General features: G+C 37.3%; 1 protein-coding gene across 3 annotated transcripts in view; it reads left to right on the plus strand.

Moving 5' to 3' along the window:
- The window catches only part of NKAIN2 (sodium/potassium transporting ATPase interacting 2), a 517,712-nt gene that overhangs the window by 229,251 nt on the left and 261,243 nt on the right, over positions 1–27,218 (plus strand). For 2 of the 3 annotated variants that reach the window (XR_010997234.1, XM_068184378.1), the window contains exon 2: positions 8,138–8,275. The exons of the other annotated variant lie outside the window; for it this stretch is intronic. Coding sequence is in view for 1 of the 2 variants with exons in the window: in XM_068184378.1 (XP_068040479.1) it covers positions 8,138–8,275 (138 nt within the window). In the remaining variant the exon portion in view is untranslated. The remainder of the gene's footprint in view (positions 1–8,137; positions 8,276–27,218) is intronic. 3 annotated transcript variants of the gene reach the window in all.

Genomic DNA, 27,218 nt, shown 5'->3' on the forward strand with positions numbered 1-27,218 from the left:
GAAGACGAGATCTGAGACCTTGTGCTTCTCCCTTGGACTCTGTGTAGGGACCAGATGACAAGTCTGACTCTAAGGTAGCCACGCTGCAGATAAGATGCCTTCATTCCTTCCACAGTACTTGGAGCTCCCCAAGGATGGATGGTTTTTACACAGGTAATAGGCAAAGTTCAGCAGGTAGAAACTTTTCTGTCTATAACTGATGTCAATTACCGTTCTTCCATAAAGTGATTTGCATAGTTTAAATATCAGTTTGCAGGTGATGCCAAGGCATGAAAATGTAGCAGGTGCTTCCTATATTCTGTGTGTAGTAATGATTACTCCAGTAGAAGAATCATAAGAGAGAGATTTCTGTAAGGACAGTAAAGTCAGCATTCTGCTTATCCAGGTTTAGTTGTGGAATGAGAAATTACAAAGGTGTTCTCTGTGCCTTACAGTTCTGATATGGACTACCTGAAATTCTCTCACCATGTCATTCTCTCTCTTGCTTTGTGGACACTTATATTCCTGCATACAAATAAAACCACCAGGACACAACAACTAGTGACTCTAGATTGGCTATTTTCACTTGATTTTCACTCTGATACTAAATGCCTGGTTATTATTATTATGATGAGACTCGGACCTGATGAGATAATGAGTGATCCCTGCCAACTCCACTCAAAATAATTTGGCTAATGAGGTTTCTTACAGGTGTGCCCTTCCTGCTGAGAACTAGAGACTAATTTTTTGCTGTTGTTATAGGGTAATTTTTTTTTCAGGTATTAAGCCAGAGTTTGTTCTGGTCTGAGAATCATACACAGAAGATAGGTTCACTACCTGAAGATACCTGAGATACTTCCTTCTGTAAATTCCATGACAGCATTATCACATCTTTCTTGAGTTTACAGATGTAATATAGCATAATATGAACCAGTGTGTAGAAACTAGTTTTATCTTTTTTTGAATGAAACCAAGACCTATTTTATTGATAAATATAGCCATAAAGACAGAAACAATTTGAAAATATTTGATCAGGCTAATCTTTCTAAATGATCTCTGCATGCTTGATTTTGCCTTCAGGCTTTACTGCAGGGCAATTCAGATTTTTCAATTATAAATTATTATTAAATCTTAATTCAAAAGCATTTTTACATTTAGAATTGATTCAAGCTTTCTCAGTAGTGTCAGTAAAATTGAATTTTGCCACCTTAAAGCAAGGTGTGGGTGCCAGCGCTTCGACATTCTTGCTAGAAGGATGTGGATAGGGATGAGAGAAATATTAAGAGAGAGAGATGGAGGGAGAAATAAGGGTCAGCCAAAGAGATGGAAGGAAACTCCTGTGTTGGCAGTGTTTAAACTAATTCCCACTGGTGGTCACTAACCCATCTGTCACGATCACTCCTTTGGCCACAGTCGCAGTTAGCCTTCTTGTTACACCCCCTTGCTGGCACTTGGCAGCTGAGTATTTTGTGTTATAACATTAGCTTGGTTTTAAGGTAAAAGAGAACCTCATAACTTGACCCAACTTATCAGTTTGAGAGCAACCACTTTTATGCACCTCTCCCTGGGTTTGATGGCATGTAAATATGTCATATTAAATAATTTGCAAATTGTTTTTACAAGCGTTCATGAACAGGAAATAAAATACACTGCAGGGATTAAAACTTTTAGCTCCTGTTGCTAAAGTTCATCCTGTAGCTGAACTACTAACTTCTTGATAGTCTTATGGGTAGAAGAGTTTACATGAGATGGATTTTTTAAGTTTTCTTTCAGACACACAAAAGAATGTGTTATGACACATCTCTAAGTCTTGCTACTGTTGGCCAACCAGACATGAGAAATTCTGTTGTTTTAAAGCATACCCATATGCTCACGCACACACACACACACAATTTGCTGTACCCTGATTTTGGTATTTGTGATCTAAATTGTGGCAAGAACTTGAGGCTCTAACCCATCTAAGCAAGTCATTGGGATCGAGTGTGCAATTGTATACAAAATTTAGTAACAAAAAAATGAACTGAAATACTCTCCTGGTTTCAAGAGTATTGAAATCTAATGTGCCTCACAAATTCTGGATTTTTGTTGTTTTAAATATTAGCAAAAGTGAGCTTGGTCTTGTACAGTGAAAACTATAACCATTTGAGGCACAATTATCTGTACAATGCTGTGTAGATATGCTTCTCACTATTGCATAACAGCAAACCTACTGCAGAAAACTTGTACTTGCCATTTTTTTATTATTGTTGTGTTCAGTTAGGGAAGGCAACAGCTGAGACAAAGAATGCACTCTGTACCTGAGGAGAGGTTTGTTGTCCTTAGTAGGTCACAGCAGAAATCCACTTATACACAGTACAATGCAGGAATGTGGTCCTACATAGGATTTTTAAAAACTATGATTAGCTTCTTATCAAGAGTGGTGAAGGCCTGTTCCTTTTCTCAGCAACTTCAAACGGATTAAGGATGGTGGCTTAGTATTATATACGCGATTCCTTTGAGGAACAAATGGACAAGTGAAAACTAATTCCTTCTTGATTTTAACTTGAATTACCTGATCTTGCTATGGTTTTGATGGTTTATATTAGATGTGCCAAGAACACCATTATGTCCGCAGCTCTTCACAGGATTTCATTTTCATTTTAGTGTTGCCTTTTTTGCCTTTCTTCTTACCAAAAAAAAAAAAAAGTTTTTATCTACCCTGCTGTCTTGCAGTAAAGGACTTGATTCACATGCACATGCAAACTTGCAGATGTGTATGTGTATTTCATATAAATTTGACTTTCAAAATATTAATCTGTTTTTCTGCTGGGTGACTGTGGAGAATTTTCTGAGTAACTGGGCCCTCTATCTCAGGATACTATCTGAAATTTTGATGAAAAATTAAATGAACCTCTCTAAGGAATGGCACAAATAAATGCATTCTGCCTCAAAATGATGGAAGTGCTGGAGAAGTATTAGTTGGGGATATTGTACTCATGTAGGCAGGCTTTAGCATTAGAAATCATTCATTCATCAAGTTAAAGGCCAAAAGATACTTGTATTTATTTGACTCTTTTTTAATTTTCTATGCCATAGAGCAAGAACTGAAAGTCTTTAAAAAGCATCTGACACAACACTGTTTTGCTGAGGGGACTTAATGTGTTAGTGATTAGAGCTTAATTTCTTTAGCTCATTCTTAGTGTGAGTCATTCAATGATATAAACCATGGTTGTTTAATTCTCCTGCACTGTAATTTAAGCTAATACTCTTCTTCCTTTGGAGTTTGCTGAGAGCCTGTTACCACCATTCAGCCAGCAGTGTGACCCTGCCCCAGCCCTGGTGTGATGAGTGCCTATGTGTTGTGTTTGCTGTCCATGGACCTTGGCTGACAGGGGCTGTACATATTGTCTTGTGTGTCTCTGCCTATGTGAACTTTAATTTATATCAGTGCAAAGTTTAGATTCTGTATCATTGTAAAGTAGTCGTGGTTGAGTTTTTTCTCAAGGAGTTTTCTGAGCAAAGGCACTTAGTCATTTTCCATTTTGGAGTTTGTGTTATAAATCATCTTTTGACTGGTTTCTTCTTCATGGTTCCTGTCTGAAATTCTAGTCCGATCATATACTTTAAGAATCATCTCCAAATTTTTTTCATTTTCCTCTGGAAATTCAATTCATAGATCCCTCAAGGTCAGTAACACTGTTAATCTATTAACAACCAGCCTCTGACAAGAATCTGGAAATAGTTTTTGAGCTATGCCAATTTGACACTATATGGATTCATTTTATTTTGTATTTATTTTTACAACAGTTTGCCAGAGTCTGGAAAAAATAATGTATTAGTTAAATAGCTCCTTTAAATAAAGTCTTCTGTAATTTTATCAGTGAATACATCAAATAATCTGCCTAAGACAATGTGGTGGGTGTTTATCTTCTAACATTAGAACCTGACTGTCCATAACCCTACATTCTGAGTTCACTGCATTATTAGAGTGGAATTGAATTTAAACATATTTTTATTTTCCAACCATATTATACTTTTTCATCCAAAGCATCCATTTTTCCTTTTTGCTTTTCTCAATTTAAACTCTTTCCCAGAATCATAGAATCACAGGATGGTTTAGGTTGGAAGGGACCTTAAAGATTATCTAGTTCCAACACCCCTGTGCAAAGGACATCTTGCACTAGTCCACATTTCTCAAAGCCCCATCTAGCCTGGTCTTGAACACTTCTGGAGACTGAGGAGTCCACAACTTCTCTGGGCAACCTGTTCCAATACCTTGGCACCCTCACAAGAAAGAGTTTCTTAGAGTTCTTAATAGCTAATCTAAACCTACCCTATTTCAGCTTAAAGCCATTTCCCCTTGTCATGTCACTACAAGCCCTTGTTAAAAAAATCCCTCTCCAGGTTTCTTGTAAGCCCCTCTTTGCTACTGGGAGGCTGCTGTAAGGCCTCCCTGAAGCCTTCTCTTCTCCAGGCTGAAGATCCCAACTCTCTCAGCCTGTCTTCATAGGAGAGGTGTTCCATCCCTGTGAGTGGCCTTAGTGGACTTGTTCCAACCAGTCAATGTCTTTTTTTGTATTGAGGACCCCAGAGCTGGATGCAGCACTCCAGCTGGAGTCTCACCAGAGCAGAGTAGAAGGACAGCATCCCTTCCCTTGCCCCGCAGGCTATACTGGTTTTTGATGCAGCCTAGGATGGGGCTGGCTTTCTGGGCTGCAAGTGCACTTTGCCAGCTTGTGTTTTGCTTCTTGTCCACAAGCAACCCCAAGTCTGTCTACCCAGGGCTGCTCTCAATCCGTTCTCTGCACAGCCTGTATTTGGGCTTGGAATTGCCCAAATCCAGGTGGAGTACCTTGAACTTGGCCTTGTTGAACTTTATGAGGTTCACACAAATGGACCTCTGAAGCTTGTCAAGGTCCCTCTGGATGACATCCCTTCCCTCCAGCGTGTCAACTGCACCAAACAGCTATTTCTTTGTTAGCTCTTTCCTGTCTTTCTGTAATATCCTTGAAACATCATTAAACATTTGAAGCTAGCAGGTATGATTTGAAGAAGTGCAGTTGTTTAACCAAAAATTTTGAAGTAAAGGGATAAAATGCTTTCAAAATCAGATCTATATTTTCTCTTGCTATGTAAGGAAATCCCTTATGATTCTGACATCTGTGGAAGAGGAGGAAGCTACATAATACTATTTTTAATAGTCTTTGTTACTACTTTGTCCTACTTTCCACTTTTGTCCTTTTAGAAACACAGACAAAGTGAGACTTTTTAAAAAGGAACTCATGTAGAAAGTCGGTATTATATTTATGTTTGTTTGTGGATAAGTTTTAGTTTCTCTCCACCTTCATCTCTTTAAGAAGTGAGAATAAAGATCTAGTTCTGTCCTGTAATTTCCATTACATAAATCCACAATGCACCTTGCCATGTTAGTGTGATCTTCTAAGGAAGAGCTGCATTTCAACAGCATTTCACCTGTGTCTACCTGACCAGAGTGCTGCCATTTCACATATCCAGCAGCTCCTGCACACAGCTGATTCCTTGAAGTGATGTGAGAAAATCTAATAGCAAGTCTGCCTGTGGCAAATGAAAGGTAGATATACATGGACAGAAGTGGTGCAGATATGGCTTTTTCTTCTGTATTTACCCCCTGTCTTGCATGCCCTGCTTTCTGGTATTTACTCACCCCAAGTTTAACATGACCACAAAATCTGAGAGTGGTTGCTTGGTACTGAAGTAATTGCTAGTAATGGGAACAAACCAAACAGTACATTGGTGTATGAAAAGGAAAGATTCTCAAAGAATAGCCATTTATCCTTTGCAGTCCCATAAGCAAGTTTTGGTGGAACTGCATCTTTCACCAAGACAAGCAAAACAAAATATGTTGATGCATGATAGCACAGTTTCATTTTTGACTAGAAGTCGTGTCAGGGGCATGAGGTTTTCTACTTTTTATACAATTAACTAGCATGCTGCAATTTCCTCTATAATTGGCATACTTAACTGGATGATCTCCTGCTGTTTGAATGATTTGCATCTTCCCATGTATTGTTTTTTACTTGCTGAATCTCTACTGTTACTAAACTAGAAGCAGTCTAGTGTACAGTCTTTACTCTTTTTGCTACTGCTTTGCTATTCTCATTTACTCTTTGTTTATCTGATGAAAATAAGAACTCTGTGCTCAGAGAGAACATTTTTCCTCTATTACCTGTTTAACAGCACTTAGGTGTAACAGGTCTTTTGCTGATACACCTAATAGACTTCACACTGACCTATGTAATACTGCTTCATGCCACATGCAGGCCTTTTTAAAATATAAATTACTGTGTCTGTAGTCAAGGAAATATTTCTTAATGATAAACTTAGAAGCACAGACAATCTGAGTTTTCATGAAGTTCCTAATACAGCTTGATCTTCCTTTTATTTCTTCTTCATCCCATTGTCACCATTAGACATTTCTTAGGATTCTGTGACTTTCCTCTAATAGGGAGAGGTGTAGGATAGCACAGATGGTTCAGAAATGTTTGGATAATGTAGGAACATAATTTCTTTCAGTAAATATATAAAATAAAATGGCAGTCAAAATACTAAGACTGGTTATAAGAAGGATGTGTTGTGTGAAAGGAGTCTTTGTTGAAAAGACAAATTCAATGTTTGACTTGAAACCTGAACACTCAAATTTGAAATTACATGGCTGGCAAACTTTCCCAGTATTATTTTGGCAGTCTCCATCTCAAAGTTCAACAAGTGTCAGTACATAGAATATAATTAACAGCCTTTTTACATTTGTAATGCTGATGTGAATGTAGGCTGTCTTTTAATGAAAAGTTTTCTTATTTAATTTTAAAAAGAAAGTGTTCATGTGATAGTGGACTGTGGCATGAAAAATTAAGATTTCTCCCATATCTGTATCATATAAAAGCAGTAGTTAATTACTCATTTAGTACTTGATCTCAAAAGGTGCTATTTTTTAAGTAAACAGAGTGGTTGGCACATAAATCTAATTCAGTTCATCCACAGCATAATATAAACTCAGTAAATAGTCACCTGTTATTTAATGAAACTTAATCAAGAAACAATCATCTGCTCTCTTTTTCTTTCTCTTCCTTTCCCTCTCTCTCTTTCTTTCTTGTTTCTCTTTCTTTCTTTTTCTTCTCTTTTTTTTTTTTTTTGTGTTTGGTGTCTAAATTGCTGTTATTTTAATTATTATTATTCATAATTTTATTTTTTAAATTTTATTTTCATTATTTACATTTTCATGAAGTTCATCAATTTATCATTCCTGTTAGCAAAATTGTTAGAATGCTGACAAAAAAACTCCTTTATCTTTCTGTCTAAATTCACTTTACCATTATATTGCCTTCTAATATTAGCATAATTTTTTTTGTCAAAACATGTCATACTACCTATGGGTAGAGCTACAGTAGTGTATTTTTACATAATGTTAGAACACCAGTTAAGGGACACCTGCTATTGGAATTGTGAAATTATTTCTACTGGTACTGTTAGCAAGGCATTTTTTCTAATATCTGATCTGTCTGTTTGGAATGGTATTGCTTATAAACAGTAATCATCAGCCTGGGATGGTTCCTCAAATGTTTTTTAATATTATTTACATAGAGTCTTGGGGGAGTTTATATTTCAGCTGATGTTTGTGACAATGAAAGAAGGTAAACTATAGTCATTATCAGTAGAACCAGGTCAAAAAGTTGTATGTATTTGGTTACAGGTAAAAGCCCACTGACAGAATAGCTGGGGTAGAGAGAAGAGATAAAAATCAAAATGCAGTGAAATCATGGAAGGGACAGGACCAGGCTAAAGGATGATGTTGTGAATGGAAACAATGTATCTGAGAAGATGTCATAAACCTATCACATGTTTTCAGCACTGATACCCTAAAACATTTGCTGGTGTATATAAGAGTGATTTGTGTTTCTCCTCCTGCAAACATACCATTCTAGGTGAACAGTTTTGTATCTTGGTAGAATATAACTCAGTAACCAGTGAGAAGTACAGCTTTCATTGAAAGTAGAAGTTGAAACATTTCAAACTCATCTTATTTTACTGCTCACAACTATTTTTTAACTCAGAGTAATTGTCTTGGATATGGGAAGGGGAAATACCTTTATATATGTTTTCTGGTTTATTCTAATCGATTTATGCTTTTGCTTTTTAATCATAGGTTTCTGTGCTCGAGAGGCAGATATTTGACTTCCTTGGTTATCAGTGGGCACCCATCCTCGCAAATTTTATACATATTATTATAGTCATACTTGGCTTATTTGGAACCATCCAGTATAGACCTCGTTACATAACAGGAGTGAGTATTTAATTTCATTTACTTACTTTGATGTGCATGTGAAAAAAACAAGCAGAAAAACACTCCAAACTCCATCGTTCTTAAAGCAAATAGAAATCTTATTTTGGATTATTTTTTTTCTGTAACATTTTTGCATTTACTCACTGTGCTTTTGGGACACCTGCAATAATCAACTGGTAACAGTCTCCAGAATTTAAAAGTCAATATGGTCATTAAGTGCATGACAATATGAACTTCCACATGGAGTCAGCTTAAGGAATTACAATGTCTTCAGTATTAGGGGAATTTAGAGCTAGTCTAAATGTTAGCCATAACTTTCCTAGATACATTGGACCTCCCCAACAGAGGCATGATTCATTATAGTTACTCATTATTGTTATTAACTTATGTTGCTAAAGTGCTTATCTGTTATGTACATGCCTCCTAGAATTTACAATCCAACCTGAAAGTGAGGTATGGTGTTATGGTAAGAAATAATGGACTGAGGGCTCCAGTATAAAAATAAGGATTTGGACCTTAATTAATATTTTTAATCGATTTCTTTCTTTATTTAGCTACCCCTTATACACAGACTTAGTAGGTCTGTACTCTCTGGCATATTGCAGTATTAATTAAATCCTCTTTTCATACTCTGCATTTGTGGGGTTTTTGCCATTTGTACTTCTACAAAGAAAGAATAGCAGCAACTCCAAAAACCATAATTCAGAATATCTTTTGTTAGATTTTCATAACGATATTGCTGGCAAAATTGACTATTAATTCATGTAAAGCTTGTATACATTTGAGAGATAGTAGCTGAAAAATTTGCCCATACATAACCATATTTTCATGGCAGATGAAAACAAGGGGATCTTAAAATGATAGAATGGTTTGTATTGGAAGCAAGCTTAAAGATCACCTGGTTCCAGCCTGGCAGGGGTGCCTTTCAGTAGACCAGATTGCTTTAAACTCCACTGCAACCTGCTTTTGAACCCTTCTGGGAATGGGGAATCCACAACTTCTCTGGACAATGTGTTCTAGTGTCTCACCAGCCTCACAGTGAAGATTTCCTAATTTCTAATCTAAACCTGCTCTCAGTTTACTCTTTCAGTTTAAAGACTTTACCCCTTGTCTCTGGTAACTCCACTGAATCTGTACCCTCTTCTGCAAAGTCTCTCTCTTAATTGTTCCCTCATATACCAGCAGACACTCAGAATATAGAAAGATTTGGCTTTTACCCCTGTGTTACCATCCATATTGCATTACTGTGATGCTGGGAGAAATACATTAACATTTGTGTCTGTGTTTCTGTCTCTGTGATCCCCTGTATGCAGAAAATTTGTATCCACATGTGTGATGCCATTATGCATGCACACAATTTAATATACTCAAAAAAATTTACTGTCAACATTTAAAAGTATTTTGAAAGCCTTTAATATTTAGTTTTCCTTCAAGTTAAAACACTGGGAGTCATTTGAACTGGAGTTTCCTTTAATTTCTGGTACTTTGACCAGTACAAGAGACTTGAAAATAAAAATGCAAAATTCAAGCATCTGTTAAAGATAAAGGGTTAAATGTTCCCTCTCAAGTCTATTCTGGCATAAAACAAAGCATGAGCATAAATTGGATAGCTGAACTAAACAAAAAATTATACTTAAATGGCCTGCTACTGTAAGTGCATTGTGAATGGGGAAGAACACCAGCTTTATAAATGGAGTGCATTCACATGAGTTTCTGAATGATATGGTTGGTGCAACACCGTTCTAACTAATTTTCGCACACATCTTTCTTAGAGCTCACCCCAACTGTGGAGCTCATCTGGCTTTTTGAGTTTGCATCTCTGCATCATCTCATTGATTTTGATAGAACCAATCTAAGATTGAGCTGTCTTGTTCAGAGTTTATAAAAGACACCTGAATGTGCCAGTTATCACAGACTGTTTGAATAAGAAGACAATGATAAAAATTTCATCCTTTATTTAGTTGGATCAACAGAGGAGCTCTGTGACCCACAGTAAAAGAAAGACATGGACCTGTTAGAGCAGGTCCAGAGGAGGACCATGAAAATAGTCATCTCTCCTCTGGAGGCAGGCTGAGAGAGTTGGAATTGTTCAGCCTGGAGAAGAGAAAGCTCTGGGCAAACCTTATTGTAGCCTTTCAATATATAAAGGGGACTTATAAGAAAGACAGAGAAGGTGTTTTCACCAGGGCCTGTAGTGACAGAAAAAGGAACAATAGGTCTAAACTGTAAGAAGGCAGGGTTAGATTGAACATAAAGAAGAAAATGTTTACAATGAGGATGGTAAGACACTGAAACAGATCAGCCAGAGAATTTGTGTATGCCCCATCCTTGGAAGTGTTAAATGCCATGTTGGATAGGACTTCGAAAAATCTAATCTAGAGAAAAATATCCATGCCAATGACAGTGGACTAAAGTATTTTTAAAGGTCCTTTCCAAGCTTATACCTGGTCACATTAAGTCTGTGAGAAAAGGATAGATTATTAGTAGTACATTACTTAACATGTAATTGGTGATACACATGTGAAAAAAAAAAAAAAAAAAAAAAAAGAGGCAATTACCTTATGTCTGAGTTTCTTACAGCATCATCAGTCTGCCAAACCATAAAGCCCCAGAGAGTACAGTTAAGTTAATCCATGTCTTTTTAAAGATTAGACATGGTCAATTGCTCAACACACCTAGTGGGATCTACTTAATGTCTTTTATGACAAGTAGCCCTGACTCTACCAATTCAGGTTTGGAATATTTCTGTTGTAAATTGAAATTTATGGTCTTCCTTTTTTAAAAAAAATGTTTAAAGTAGTACATGAAAATGTGTAGCAGTTCATCTCCCATATGTACATACCAGGATTCTATCCAACAACTGTAATCATGCCATGGGAGATTGTAAAGCCTCTGAGTTATCTTTTTGAATTTTAAAGATAGTAAGACAGTCTCCATATGGTGAATGATTTGGCCATGATTTTTGGTGGGAAAAAATTTCAGAACACCATTTTGCTAAATCTTGTTAAGAGAACCAATTTTCAGGTAAAACAGTTATTTATAATAAAAGGATTCTTATGCTTAATATTTTTAATAAGTGAGTTCTGGCATTAATACACCTTATTGACATAATTTGATTTATCTTCCAGATAGTGGTTTTATTTATAATAAGAAAGTGTGTGTACTCAAGCTCAGCACAGAAATTGTTAAAAAATATATTTTCACAGAATATCAGAATGGGTAAGGTTAGAAGGGACCACAGTGGATCATCTGGTCCAACTTCCCTGCTCAAGCAGGGTCATGCTAGAGTACATGGCACAGGATTGCATCCAGATGTTTTTTTAATATCTCCGGTGAGGGAGACTCTGCAACCTCTTTGAGCAACTTTTTCTACTGCTCATTCATCTGCACAGTAAACATGTTTTTTCTCTTATTTTACTTCTGCTTTCTTTAAAGCTGTTAGGGAAAAGAATTATATGTAAAACCATTTAATAAAAAGGATGATGAAATTAAATAGAATTGTCATTGGGCATTCTTGTCAGCCTGCAAGACAAAATTTTTTAAGTCTATGAAGTTAGACTCCTACCTGAATCTGCTCTATGTAAAAGGTTTTTTAGGAAGTACTTTTCCATTCTGAGACAAACCATTCAGTGCTTCAGCTTAATTGTACTTGCTGTGTTGCAAGTGAAATGCAGACATTTATTTATAGAAGGAGGCACACAGACATGGAAATTACTTCTCTGCTCTACACAACTTTTCAGAGCAGATGATAATTTGGGAACATAAGCAATAATTTTCTGCATAATCATTTTGAGCTAATGCCCAATAATATTATAAGTACAATTAAGTAAATGACCTTGAACATTTTAGTAGTAGTTCTATCTGGTGGCTGTCACAGGAGGCTGTGAATCAAGATACTGATTCTGTTTCCAACTGTGACATTGGAAAGATGATTTGTTTGTTCAAGTTTGTTCAAGCACAAATAATAATATTCTTCAGTTTCTTCCTTGATTCAGTAGTTTGTCATGGATAATAATGAATGGGAATATTATTTTCTGTTGTTCTTAGAATCATAGAACTATAGAATGTGCTGAGTTGGAAGGAACTTGTCAGGATCATTGAGTTCAATTTTTGGCCCTAGATAAGACACCCCAAGACTCACAACATGTTCCTAAGAGCATTGTCCAAATGCTTCCTGAACGCAGACAAGCTGGTGCTGTAACCACTTCCCTGGGGAGCCTGTTCCAGTGCTCAACCACCCTGTGGTTGAAAAACCTTTTTCTGATATCCAGCCTAAACTTCCCCTGTCTCAGCTTTATGCCATTTCCTTAAGTCCTGTCACAAGTTACCAGAGAGTGCCTATCCCTCCACTTCCCCTTGTAAGGATGTTGAAGACCAAAATGACGTCTCCCCTCAGTTGCGGCGTTGCGTTCTTTTCCCCTGGCCCCCAGGCAGCTCCAGTGCCTGGAGTGGCACCGCCTCTCTCTGGGACCTGGATTTCAATGCTTTTCCCGGACGCGGCTCCATTCTGCAGTCCGGGCAGGCTGGCCACGCTTTCTGCCGCCACGAGCGAGAGACTTTGGCGAAGAAGCGAAGGAATGTCCAATTCACCCACGAGGGAGGCTGAAAGTCTTTTAATGGCCGTGGAGAACTGCAGCGGAGAGGTCGCAACCTGCCTCTAGTGCCCGCGTGGGGGAATGTGGCCCCGAGTTTCAGGAGGCGCAGGATTTTATCGGGGGCGGGGCGAGGAGAGCAGAAGCCCTCCCGCCCAATGGGGACAGGCGCCGTGGCGATGACGAGGACCATGGCGACCAACAGGGATGCGACAGGGGCGGACCCCGGGGTCTGGGGCAAGCGGGGTTGCGGGATCGGGATGACAGACACCGAAGTCTCCGGACGGGACGGGGAGTGGTTACAGGATTGACAGGCTGAAGCTCCAACAGTGAGAGACTCGGAGCTGACTGCCACGCAGGAGAGGAAAGACAGTGGGGGGTGCACAGGGGTACACAGAGTTCAGCTAGCTAACACAAATTAGAACCCCTAATCTACACCCAAATCCGGGATGCCACACTCAGTTTCCTCTTTTCTAGACTGAACAAACCAAATTACCTCAGCCCCTCTTCATAAGGGGCTCCAGACCCTTCCCCATCCTTCTGTCACTTCTTTGGATGCTCTTTTATAACTCAGTGTCTCTTTTATATTGTGGCACCCGAAACTGTACACAGGGTGAAGCTGTCCCAGTGCAGAGCAGAGTGGGACAATCCCCTCCCTTGCCCAGCTGGTGATGCTGTGCCTGATGCACCCCAGTACAGGGTTGTCTCCTTGCCAGTGCTGATTCATGTTCAACTTGCCATCGACCAGGACCCCCAGGTCCCTTTCCATGGCACTGCTCTCCAGCCTCTCATTACCCAGTCAATAAACACAACCAGGACTGCTCCATTCCCACTGCAGAATCTGGCACTTGCCCTTGTTAAATTTCATATGGCTGCTGATTGCCCATCTCTCTAATTTGCAAAGTCTCTCTGCAGGACCTCTCTGCCCTTGAGGGAGTGGCTCCTCCCAGTCTGGTGTTCTTGCCAAACTTACTTACTATTCCTTTGAGTCCTGCATCCAAGTTGTAAATGAAGATATTGAAGAGTACAGGGCTGAGTATGGAGCCCTATGGAAACCCACTAATGACAAGACACCAGCCTGACGTCACCCCATTCACTATAATCTGTTGTGCCCAACTCATGAGGGTGCTGCTCCCACATCACATAACACAGTTATCCAGCCGTGAGCTGGACATTTTGTCCAGAAGGTTGCTGTGAGAGACAGTATCAAAAGCTTTGCTGAAGTCCAAAAAGAATACATTTCCTTGCATTTCTAGATCAATAAGGTGGGTTACCCTGTTGTAGAAGGAAATCAGGTTTGACAAGCAGAATTTTCCCTTCATGAAGCCATGGTGGCTGTAACTGATGACTGCGCTGTCCCCCAGGCATTTTTCAATATCTCCCAGAATAATATTTTCCATGATTTTACCAGACACTGAAGTGAGACTGACAGACATGTTTCCAGTGTCCTCCTTCTTGCCATTTTGAAAACTGGGACAATGTTAGCTAGCTTGCAGTCAACTGAAAGCTAGTAAACCTTGCAGAAATGTGCTTGGGACACTGACAAAACTCCGTAACATGAATTAAGACTCTTACAGTGCTGGAGAATCCACCTCAGCCCTGAATTAGTTTTGCTTCATTATGGCTTAATTTTTGTTATGCCAGATAAATTGATGCTAATGAAGGACTGGTATTTTTATAGTGTACTAGTTTCTGCACAGGGGCATTTTCTTGAAATGCTTTTCATGCCATGAATAGCAGCATAAATTCTCCTTAGCATTTTCCATGATAAGTATTCAATATTTTGCTTTTTTTTCATTCGAGAATTTATACTTAATATTTTGGTTGAGGAATGCTTGCTCATTAATGTGTTTGCTCAGTAAAAATGTTTGTCAAAGCTTTTCTTCTTAAAAAATATCTTTGATTCTGGTCACCTTTTCAGTAGTCCTTTCTCAAGTCTTGTCAGTGTTTTCTGAAATATAACTGTGTTCAGAAATACCTGGAATGAGAGCACATTATTGCAAGTTTTTTCTCTTAAAAATTCTCATAAAAGATTAGTGATAATTTGGATGCCAAGGAAGAGTAGAGTTTGGGATTCTTTTTATAGTCTGTCCTTTTACTACTGATGCTACCTCAATACAAATGACCTTTGTAAACTTGGCTAACTGTTATTTTATTGGAGGGTTTTCCTCATGTCTGGGAGATGCTGTGAAAAATCAGTAGGGATATAAGTAGAAGATTGCCCTTTGGACTTTGAACAACATATGCTGAAAGGGATTTTGATTCACAGGGAGGTATGCTGTTTTTATACAGTGCTTTTGCTGCTGTTGTGTTAAAAGACTAGATTTTAGTATGCTGTGGATTCAAATGTACTTTAATTTATATTTAAAAGGACAGGCTTAGAAGTTTACTTTTGTAACTGAATCTAGCCTGCTTTAGGGTAGGGATGAGAATATGAAGGAAGTAGAAGTTTGTGAATAGCTGGCTGGTCAGTGTCATAGCACTAATCCAAATTCTGAGTCTGATGGCTAGCACATACAGACCTTGATCAAACAAAAGCTCAACTATTCCAGTGTTCAAAACGTACTTCTTTCTGTATGTTTATCAGTTAGTTTATTGGTGAAGTATTAAATACCAGTTTAAAATAAATTGTGTTTTGCATGATAATCAGCCCAGAAAGTTGGTCTAAGATTTGATGACCCTGGGTTTTTGACCTCTCCTTTTAGATATATTTTGATAACTTGCAAGACATCTCGATAGATTTCAAATTCTTAAGCCCTGGAGATTCAGCTAAGCCTTGAATAAATATGTTTAAGAATCACTTCCAGTATAATATTATACAGAGCGCATCTGTCTTGACTGTATAGAAGTTGATGAAAGAAGATAGTCTACAATAAATTTCTCTTCATTTTCTGTCATTTTTTGGCTCTTGATTTTAAACATGTCTTATTACTCAGGATAGAGTAATTTTTTTTTTCCCTATAATTGTCTGGGTGAAGTTTGACCACTTTCATCTGCTCTCTTCACTGGGATTTATTTAGGTGTGAGGCATTGAGGGTACAAATAATTAATCTAAAGGAAATTATGTATAGGATGGCTCTTCTTTAAAAAGTGTAAAATATTCTTTGAAGATTAAAGAGTGCTCAGACGTACTCAGACAGTTAAACTGCCAGCCCTAAGAAAGCACAATGAAAAAAAAAAAAGAAAAACACAAGCCCTCTGCTGATCAGAGAACTAGTCAAGACATAAAAAGGAAAGGCTCCCATATAGGATCTACTTAGTCTCCAATTCCTCTAAGTTTTGAGTAGGACATTACATTCTCAGAAGTTCCTGCTGTCAGAAAACAGTTCTAAAGTGCAAAAGAGAAAATGCCAGACTCCAAGAGGCTTTTAAAAAAGCAAGCATTTTAAAAACACAATATACTCTTTTCCCTTATTTGAACATGAAATTTATTAGATTCTTAGAGCCACTGATTCCTGAAAATTAATTGGATATATTTTCAGAAAGTATCACTAAAAACACTCTGGACAAGATTCTAGTACAGAATTTATTTTAACCATTCTGCATGGAGTTTTTTTTTCTTTCAGACTGAGATGGATTTTCACTAATTTTCAGAGTGTGTTTTAATTTTTCCATTATAAAAATGTCCTTTTAAAGACACTTAGCTGATACTGTTTTTTAAAATTATTAAAATGATGCATATTAGAAGATGAAAGATTATAATTTTTATCATAAGTACAACTTTGGTTCGCGATAAATTTTATGCAGAACCTGTTTGGTGCAAGAAAGTGACTGACACTTTTCATTTAAATCCACATTTATTAGTGTCATGGCAGGTTTGACTGGTGTAGAATACAGCTACATTCATCCTTCCCTAGAGCTTTTATTCCCTTACAATGAATTGTATTCACATTTAAAAAGTAGCCATTCAAAATGGTCTCTCTCTCCCATTCCACTGAAAAGGAATATGGTTTTCCAGGAAGTCACCACTGAGGAGTAAAGTTCCATGAAGTTCCATGTAGAACTGAAAACAATGTATAATGAATATTGTATTTTATTTGCATTCAAACCAGAGAGCTCACCATGGAAAGCTGAAAATATGAAGTTCCTCTGCATTTCATTTCTTTAGAATAGATCCTCTGTTTTGTCACTGTAATAACTAGTGGTTTTTTTCTACAGTGGGGTCTGTGCTTTGTTTTTTTGATTGTTTTTTTTTTTCTCTTTAGAAGAGGTAGCAACACTTTCTGTTAAAATAATGTCTGATTGGCACTTAGTTGAAATACTACAAAGAGCATGGAGAATGAATGACTTAGCTGATGAAGTCTTTAAACAGATACGTAGAGGAAGAGATTAGAGATGAAATCCATGGGGTTTGCTACCTTGATCTAAACTGCAGTGGAAAGCATTAAAATTCTCTTAAGTACCCTAGCCCTGTCCAGTTAGACATAATTAAAAACCAAGCAAGGATAAGGTAATGTTTCCACTGCTCTAAGATGACCTCTGTAGTTCAGTGCTGAATATTTCTCTTTAATATAATTAGGTTTCCTTGTATTTTCTAGACTTACACCTGTATTTGTTACTGTGGATTTTCACGTTGTTTATTTAGTATTTTTTCTACTTGCTGTATATCAATTATGCTGACATTTGCTTGTCTAAAAGGTTATAACTCCATCTTTTTATCTTTTATGTGTTTATAGCATGCATTCATGGAGATATCTGTCCACCTCAGAGCTTTTAATGTCTCTGCCCTTGTGTCACACTACTGGAATAGGGAAGTATTTCCCCACACTGCTTTAAAATGTGGAAGCTGACACATTAAAGGTCTGAGGCATTTTCTCATTATCAGATGAAAGGCTGTGACAGATGTGAATCCATTTTTCTCAAGTTACAAGCCAGTGTTTTACCCAGTGCATCCAGCAAACATAGGGATTCCACAAACTGTTTGTAAAGTCTAGGAATAAAGACTGGAACCACAGCTACCTAACAGTGTGGAATACTTCTGTGAGGAAAAAAGAAAAAAAAAAAAAAACACCAACAAAAAACCATAAAAAGAGTCTTTGAACAGTATCTCTCTGTCCCAGCTGTCAGCTATGCCCCATATAGCCACTCTTCTCTGCTGGGATGTGGAAGAGAATTGAAAGGGTAAAAGTGAGAAAACTCACGGGTTGTGATGAAGACAGTTTAAGAGATTAAACAAAATCTGCACATGCAAGCAAAACAAACTAATTCATTTGCTGGTTTCCGTGGAAAGGGAGGACCTCAGCCATTCCCAGGAAAGCAAGGTTCCATCATGCCTAAAAATTATTTAGGAAGACAAACACCATCACTCCAAACATCCCCCTCGTCCTCTCTTCCCCCCACTTTCTATACTGAGCATGATGTCATATGGCATGGAATGTTCCCAGGGTCAGTTGGGGTTGGGTGTTCTGGTCTGTCCCTTCCCAGCTTCTTGTGCACTCCCAGCCTCCCTGCTTTTGAGCTGGGGTGAGAGGCAGAAAAGTTCTTGATGGGCTGCAAGCTCTGCTCAGCAGCAACAAAAGCATCTTTATATTATGAACACTGTTTTCAGCACCAACCCAAAACATAGCTTCATACCAGCTACCCTGAAGAAAACTATCCCAGACAAAGCTGGTACATTCTTTCAGCAAGGGAAAAGTTGCTGATGCCTGAACCTGGCTTTCTGATAACTCTTTTGTCAGACTCTGTGGCTGTTGCAATAGCTACTGGTATTCTGTGTTGTGCTTCTTCCAAGGGATTAATATATTTTAATTAACAGTTTATAGCACAGTGAAATATACCTTAGAAAAAACAGGAAACATTGCCTTTAGTCCAAACTACCTGCTCAAATTTCACATTCCTCTGTTCTGCTGCCTCTCCTTTGTAACTGGCTCCTGGCTCTGGGCTTGTTGTGGAATACCATCACAGAACAAAAACTCTGCTGCTGCTCTTCTTTCTATTCCAGCTCCTTCTGTACTTCTATGTCTCCCTCTAATCTCTTCACCTTGATTCAGTTGCTAATCTCTACATGTATATTTGAAATGGCATTGTACTGTGTGTAGCTAAAATGAAATTTTAGCTTTAAATTAAATGAAATCTGAGCAGCCCTGCTCACCATTACTGTACTGAAACCAAGTTCTTCTGGCCAACTGATTAAGATTTATGCAAGCTTAGTAATTTGAGTAATTTGAGTAAAGCTGACTTTAGTTACAGTTGTCTTATATCTCTGTACAGGATGACGTGACAGTACCTGGAGTCCACCCTCATATTTTTTTCAAGAGGTTTTTTTCTAGGAAATGTGGCTGATTCGTTTTTGTGAGCTTCATTGTCACCCTGAGGTTACGCTACAAGAAAGGTGCATTGAGAATCACACAAAGCTATACTACCCTATTCATTTACAAATCCCCATTTCCAATTCTGAGAGAAGATGGAGATGCTTTTCTTCGGTTATATTCCAAATGTAGCCTTTTTTTCACACCTGGACAAGGACCTACATAAAAATCATTTGTAAACCATGTCACAAATCTTCATTTCAGAACTTCAGAGATGCTTTTCTCTTCCCATCGTACTTACCTTTTAAAATTTTTGATGTTTTCATTATTGTTTTCAACTCCCAAAGCTCCACAAGAAACAGGGCATGGTACTTATTTCAAGTTTTACCTGTTGCTGTGAGAACATTACCAATAGAGATACATTTTCTGAATGACACTGAAAGGTAGGATAAACAATGAGTAGAGTTGTAAAATGCACTATTAAGTGTGTTCCAAAATTTCTAATGCTTCCTACCTCTATAATTTAGCTGTCAAGGGCACTATTTATTTGCATTTTGTTTTATGGGTTATTATGTATATTAGGCATAGATGTTAATGCTACATACAGTCATGTTGGTTAGGTCATAGTGAAGCTTCATTTTACGTGCTATGAACTCAGCAGGTAAGATTTGAATTATAAATGCCTCTAAGGAGAGAATTTTGCATATCAATATAAATTTTACTTCTATACAAGTCTAATAAAGTAACATTTTAGTTCTACAATTAAATTGTATGATTCCCCTTATACCAGTTTGAGCTACCAATAGTGCTACTGCTCAGTTTGGTTCCTAGCTGTAATTTCTTAACTATTTTCAATCATCCTGTTTGTTAGATTTCTATTTATTTATTTATTATATTAAGCTCTGCGGCTGTTTTCATTGATTTCAGTATCAATTTTGGGTGAATGAGACATAAATAATTTTGGGTTTCATGCTGTTTTTTGTCAGCTAGTAGGCCAGTTAAAGATTCTGTGCTGATTGTGCCTTGAAATCAGTGAATGTTTTTCCTTTCATTTACGGCTCACAAAATCAAATATTTAGCTGGTGGGTTTACTGTCCAATTGGAAAAAGGCAGAACTCATTAGAAATATCTACAGGAGTTTTCAAGTTTATTAAATCACCATCTTTTGGAAGAGCATATATGTTGTTCCTTGGATAACAATTTTGTTAAAGGATAACGTTATAGAAGTAATGCATAAACAAGCAAAATCATCGCAGCCATGTGTCCTTTGCTAAATAGTTTGAATAGGTGATAAGTTTGAAAACAAAATCATGAATTTTAAATTGGCATCATGAATTTTATCAGATCACTGTTAATCAGTTTGGCTTTTTTAGTCTGGAACTAAAGTAATCTTCAAAATGTTTCTGTTGCAAGTTAAAAAAAAAAGTTATTCATAGCCTATGGCACTGAGCACTCTACATATTTAATTTCGCATCTGCCTGAAGAGCAAATTCCTGTTTGAAATTTAATATTGAAACAAGCCTGTTGCTGATTTTATTTATGAGTTTTGTTTTACCTAGTTACTACTTCTACATTCTGTGAAACAAGAAGCACTCTCCTGTCTTTAGTCTTGTTGATATAGCTTTTCATAGATTTGAAAAATTTTTAGTGACATAAATGGTGGTGGTACAAAGGTTTTGGGTCCTATACCCCTTAGTTGTCTTGTTAAGCCAATTTTTTATTTCATATTGATGCTCTGAATTCTGTAGCAAAATTAGATCCTATTTCTGTCTTGATAGACTTACCCTTGTAATAAATTTAATTACTACCAATATTAATGCATTTGTCTGCATGTCTTAGGGTGATTGACAGTGCTTTTCTCTCATAAAGATGTCATTGTTAAATTCACATAGGCGTAGACACGGTGTGAATAACCAGCCTTTTGTGATGTGTCTGTTTCTAAAATACATTGCTGTTTCTCTGTGAGAAGTCTCTTTGACGACTTTATTGACACTGACTTTTTACCATTTGATATTTGAGTTCAGGATAACAGATTCTAAAAATGGCCAGTTTTATTTATGGTCACAAAAGGCCTGAAAACAGGCACTGACCATGGAATGAGGTAAAAAAGTTTTGATCCTTATATGCTGTGATTTGCACTCAAATATACTTTAAAAGCTGTGCATAGTAGGAGGATTCCTGCACAAACCATATCACAGAGAGTCTGTAGAAACTAAAAAGCTCTGGTTAAGTCAGGGAAGTGTTGTGTGTGTTCATGCATGACAATGACTTGGAATTTTAAATACAATGTCATCTTTACCATAAAACTAGTCTTCATTCCACTAGTAGGAGAGATGATAAGACTCTCAGATTTATCCCTTTCTGTCATCTGAGAAACAGAACTGCCAAGTTCTGGCATTAAAAATCATGAGGACTGAAACTCATTGAAATACACAAGGATTTTTTATTTTTTATTGCCTTAAAGGAGTGTGTATCACCAGAGTGATCCTGAGAGTAAAATCAAATAAATAGAATATGGACTTGGTTGCACTGTATTACTCTTGGCCCTGTTTCTCTATAGAAAACCTTCATTTAGTAGTTGCAAAATTTAATGGATGTTCTCTCCTCACCGTTCAATAACTTAGGGCACTGTATTAGATCTTGTGCCTCTTAATGTAGGCAATAATGCGATACTCCACCATCTCTGCTCTCCTGGACTTTGCTGTGGTGCACATTCTCTGCTTACTTCCCATTCTCAAAAATGGAGTCTACACAGTTCTGCTGCCTATGGACCCGTGCTGTAGTTAACCTGTCTGTAAAAATTATTATTTCAAGGTTCAGCTCTGTGAGTTTTTTGTGCCTTCTGTTTTTCCATTTCTTTTAATCCTCTTATCAGCCTTTGTGTCTCCATTGAACTTTCTTATAAATTCCTATGATAAAGTACTGTAGTTTTTCATCATCTTTCAGCATCAGTTGTGTTTTAGAAATTCAAGTTTTCCTTCCTATCTCTACAAATCAAATGGGATAGCAATTTTTTTGTTTGATTGCTTTTGGAGTTTTTTTTTGTTTGTTTGTTTGTTTGTTTGTTTGACTGCCTCCTTGGCATAATTACTACTTCTTATGACTGGGTTATTCCCCACTAATTTCCTCTGAGTCTGGTTCAAATATGGTGCTGTACATGTTGAACATAACTGAATTCAGTTCCACATCTGAATTTTTACTTATACATATATATTCCAGGCAAAGTGTTACTCCTTGAGTTTCACATTTTTTTTATTCCTCAGGTTATTAAAAAATTCTGATAAGATGAGCTGTAAAATATTGTCTTATGATCAGAAATCTAGAGTGCTCCAGTCCCATATTCCCAGGGAGTTTGGGTACTATGGAGAACAGTAGGTTGGACAGACAGTATTTTTAAATTAGTTGCCTAATAGTATGTAAGTATTTTGACATTATTTGAATGGCAAAATATTTCAGTATTTTTATGTGTTTCAAAACACTAACTCAGATATCCCATATCAGCTTTGACATCTAGCAACTATACAGGTTTAGCCCAACAAATACTGCAATTTTCTTTTACTACCAGTAGTGTACTTTTTCACAGGAAATGGCATGTATTAATGTTAATGGTTAGGATTTGCTTTCATCAGTCTCTCTCTGTGAAATCTGGGTGGAGATAGGAATGCTTCAAGCTGCATTTGTTTGCTAATTGAACCATGAGTTTACCTCATGACAGAAGCAAAATTGCTCTCATTCACTAGCATTTTTCATTTGGTTTTGTTATTGCTTGAAGCCTAATTTTATTACAATTTAAATTTGGCATAGTAACATATTTGTTTTGACAATGAATTACTTTCTACCAAGATAATTCAAATCTAGCTATGTGGGGAGGCTAGTAGGGAAAAGTAGAGCTACTCAATGCAAAAATGACTGTTCAGCTGAGATATGAGGGAAAAAGATCTAAGGCTTTATAGAATTGCTCCTACACATTCTGGGCTCATGTTGTATTATAAGGCCAGTTTCTTGATGACGTCTGTTTAGTTATCTTTTTACACTTTTTGGGTTTAGTTTGTTGGATTTTTTTTTCTTCATTACACCTTGAAAACAAACCTCAAATGTGAAATATCATTTTGCCTAATTGGAAAGGGCTGTTTTTGCTGTTTTTCTTTTTTTGGAGGGGGGGCAGGAGGTCATCTTTGGTGTTAAGTATCCTGTGGGGAATTGTTTGCAAGTTTGAGTTTGGACTTTTGAGTCAGGTTTTAGACTAAGTAACTGTGGTATTTGCTTCTTCCTGTTTAATTTAAATCTATCAAGTTGGTCACAGTTGGATCCTGCCGTTAGTTGAATGGGAGGACAGTTTCCATTTCTTTACAGTGTAACCTTTATCCTGAGGGAGTACAAAAATCAGAGAAATGTTATCCCTCTTCCTGTAGGGCTTGACTCTCAATAAATAATCTATCATCTGTCTCTCCATCGTTTTTATGTAATCTATTTGAAGCTGCATGGTGAGTGCTGAGTGCTGAATGTCAATGACAACTGTGTTAAGACAGCCAGAAATATTCATTAATATGCTTATGCATAGTTTGCTATTTCATTTCACTGATACTTGGAACTATTTATTCTCACTTATTAGAAAGCATTTACACTTATCAATGTTTTTTTGAGAACTTACATATGGAAATTAATGGCTTGGTAGAATATATTTATTTTTATTCTTCAAAGATCTACTGCCTGTTAGGACTTGTTAGCTGATCAGTATAGCATAGACAGGGAATCACATTACTTTTTTTTTGATCTTTTATACCAAGAGTAAAAACCCTTTTCTAATTATTCAAAGTGGTTGAGGTTTGCACCAACTCTTGTGAAAAGAAGGTTACTCCCATACCTTTAAGGACAGGATTATGGCAGGACCTTGATAAGATCTTGATAACAGATTTGCCAGGAAGACCAGTGACATCCTGGCTTGTATCAAGAACAGTGTGGCCAGCAGGACCAGGGAAGTGATTGATTCTCTGTACTCAGCACTGGAGAGACCACACCTCCAGTACTGTGTCCAGTTCTGGAGCCCTCACTTCAAGAAAGACATTGAGGTTTCGAAGTGTGTCCAGAGAAGGGCAGTAAAGCTGATGAAAGGTCTGGATCACAAGACTTATGAAGAGCAGCTGGGAGAACTGGGGTTGTTCATCCTGGGAGTGGGTGACCTTATTGCCCTCCACAACTGCCTGAAAGGAGGTTGTACCAAGGTGGGGGTAGATATTTTCTTCCAGACAGTTAGTGACATGACAAGAGGACGTGGCCTCAAGTTACGCCAGGGGGAGCTTCAAGTAGGATGTGAAATAGAAGTAATTCCTTCACTGAAAGGGTTGTTAAACATTGGAATAGACTGCCCAGGAAGGCTGTGATGTGACTATCCCTGGATGCATTTAAGAAACAACTGGGAGTGGTACTTAGTACGATGGTCTAGTTGACAAAATGGTGACCAGTCAAAGGTTGTACTTGATGATCTTGGAGGTTTTTTTCCCCACATAAATGATTCTGTGTGTCTCTGATAAGAGAGCCATGCTGAGTTCTGTCTTACTATGTCTCCCTTTGAAGCTAGACTACACTGCTTTCAGTTATACTTCTAATTACCTAACCCAAGAAAACCACATGACAAGGGGACACTTAAAAAAGCATATAATGACTATGCTGTGCTGCAGTGAAATCTGATTCTCACCTGTCTAAGGCTTCCCTGCTGTAAAGCTTCTGTGAGAAGTAGCATGATAAGAGAATGGAGAATTACATCATTAACGGTTTAACTATTTGAAGTTTTCCTGAGCTATAGATGAAATATTTATACCTGCCAGAGGAGAAATGCTATTAATCCACTCCTTATGAAAGGCTTTTAGTCAATAGCTGCGTGTATGCTGTGGTGGTCACCAGTGAAAACTGAAAGCTTTTAATATACATACCAGATAACACTTGTAATTGAAATTCTCTTTTTTTCCTTTCACTAATCCAGGGAATTAACAACATCTTAAACAATAAATAGCTGCAGTTTGGCTAGCTACTTATCTTAAAATGCTTCTCAAATTTTAAGTTTTCTCTCTATGTATTAAAAATGCGGGAGTTAAAAGGCAGGTGCTGCTCCTATTATCTGTTCTCAACAAACCTCTCCTGTAAAAGAAGTTTGGGTTAACATTCAGTCAGATCCACACACAACACTCACTGCAGATGGCTCAGTGAGAGAGGCTAAAAGGCTCCTTCTTGCACAGTTTTATATCAGCAAAGTATAACATGCGATACCTGAAGGTAACCCGGCAAGAAAGAGAACAACCACGTGCTGTAGGCAGCTTAAAAAGGGGAAGGGGTGGGGGGTGGGACTAAGGGCAGAGCAAAGGGGATTGGTTTCCAGGGAAGTGGGGGCGGCCACCAGGGCTACAAAACCAGGGAAAGGGGAAACCAGGGGAAGTTGTAAAACAGAAGTCCATGTGGGAGTCTTGTTTTGTTTTTTTGGTTTTTTTTTTTTCCCACAGTAGGAATGACTCTGTGGTAGGTAGAGTCACTGCCCTTTCCAGAGCAGTGGGCTTGAGAATTGGCTAAGGGGAGAGAGTTCATGGGATGTTACAATGTATGCCCTTCCAGAATAAACACTTATCCAAAAATTTGCCTCTGCTTTTACCAAATGAGGAGAATTTTGCTCTAACTAAATTATATGTGACCTCAACCTGATTCTAGTAAAAATTGCAGTCCTCAAAATGCCAGGCATAACTTGAATATTGACTTCTACCTTTTTCTTCAAAAGTTTAAGAGCCCTTTTGGAAGAATAAAATGGGTACAGAATATCACTATTTTACTAGTTTCCACAGCCTTTAGCAAGTATCACAAGTATTGTGACAAGATACTAAGAATGTTAAAGGTAAAAAAAGATTACTGTTGATGCTAACACAAGATCTAATTAGAAGTTTTTTATTTCACTTATTTATGAATGTAGTTGAACTACATGTTCTTTAATTTTCTGTGAATAGACAGCTGTGTGGAGTCATGAGATGCTTGCTGAAGCGAACAAAGATATTCAGACAACTAAGTAATCAATCCTACACACACCTACGTGCACATTTTAACTTTTTATTTATCAGCAAAACACTGAACTTAGCAGGATTACTTAGGTATAAAGATAAATATGACCACATTTGGTGAATTGTGGTTATAAATTCTGATCCACAATATGATTGGCTGAAAAGAGAATTTCTGCTGGAATTTAATATACAACTAACACAGAACAGAAAAAACAGCTTCTCTTTTTAAATAAAATCAAATTTAAATGCAAAGCTACAATGTGAGAGGATTTTTTGCCTACTGAGCTTTCTAACCCTCATAAAAGGAATGATGACTTTGCATTTCAGATATATGGAAGATGTGCACTTGTAGCAGGAATTTTGAAGATATCTTACCAAACAAATATATATGGTCAATCTTGCAGAAAGACTTTTGATAATATTTATGCAACATATCAAATAATTTACATTGCTCTCCATATCTTCCCTTCCTGGGAGCATTCCTTTAAATGACCTTAAGCATGAAACTTCAAAACTGAGAGACAAAACAATCTGATTATTATAATTCTGTACTTTTGAATATTAGTTGAAGTTGAAAGCAAATCCTGCATTCATGTGGAATATTCTTAGGTCACTGTATTGATTGTTCAAATAAGTAAAGCAGCTTTGCTTTCATGTGAGTTCTGAAACAACATGAACAACAGAACTAGGTACTCTCTTCACCAAAACTACAGAGTAGTAAGGTATTACTCTTAAGTTTGGTACCTAGTACCCAATGTATCAAGAAATTGTCTTATACGAGAATATATTTACAAAAATACCTTTTGATTAATTGTAATGTAAAAATGTCCGGCGTACAAAATTTTGTTTCAATGCATTTGCAATTTTGAAAAGGCGTTTCTGAGCATTATCACCTACTTATATGAGTAATAAATTATACATTCTACGGAAAATTGCAGACTAATTTCACACCTTTTAGTTTAACTAAGCTTTCTTGTCAGAATGCTGGGATTTGAATTATCACACAGTAAAATGCATGGTCTGTAAAGTTGCTCCTGTTAATATCATTATTAATCACTTTTGTTGC

Source organism: Anomalospiza imberbis, chromosome 3 (assembly GCF_031753505.1).
Source record: "Anomalospiza imberbis isolate Cuckoo-Finch-1a 21T00152 chromosome 3, ASM3175350v1, whole genome shotgun sequence".
NCBI classification, from domain to species: Eukaryota; Metazoa; Chordata; class Aves; order Passeriformes; family Viduidae; genus Anomalospiza; species Anomalospiza imberbis.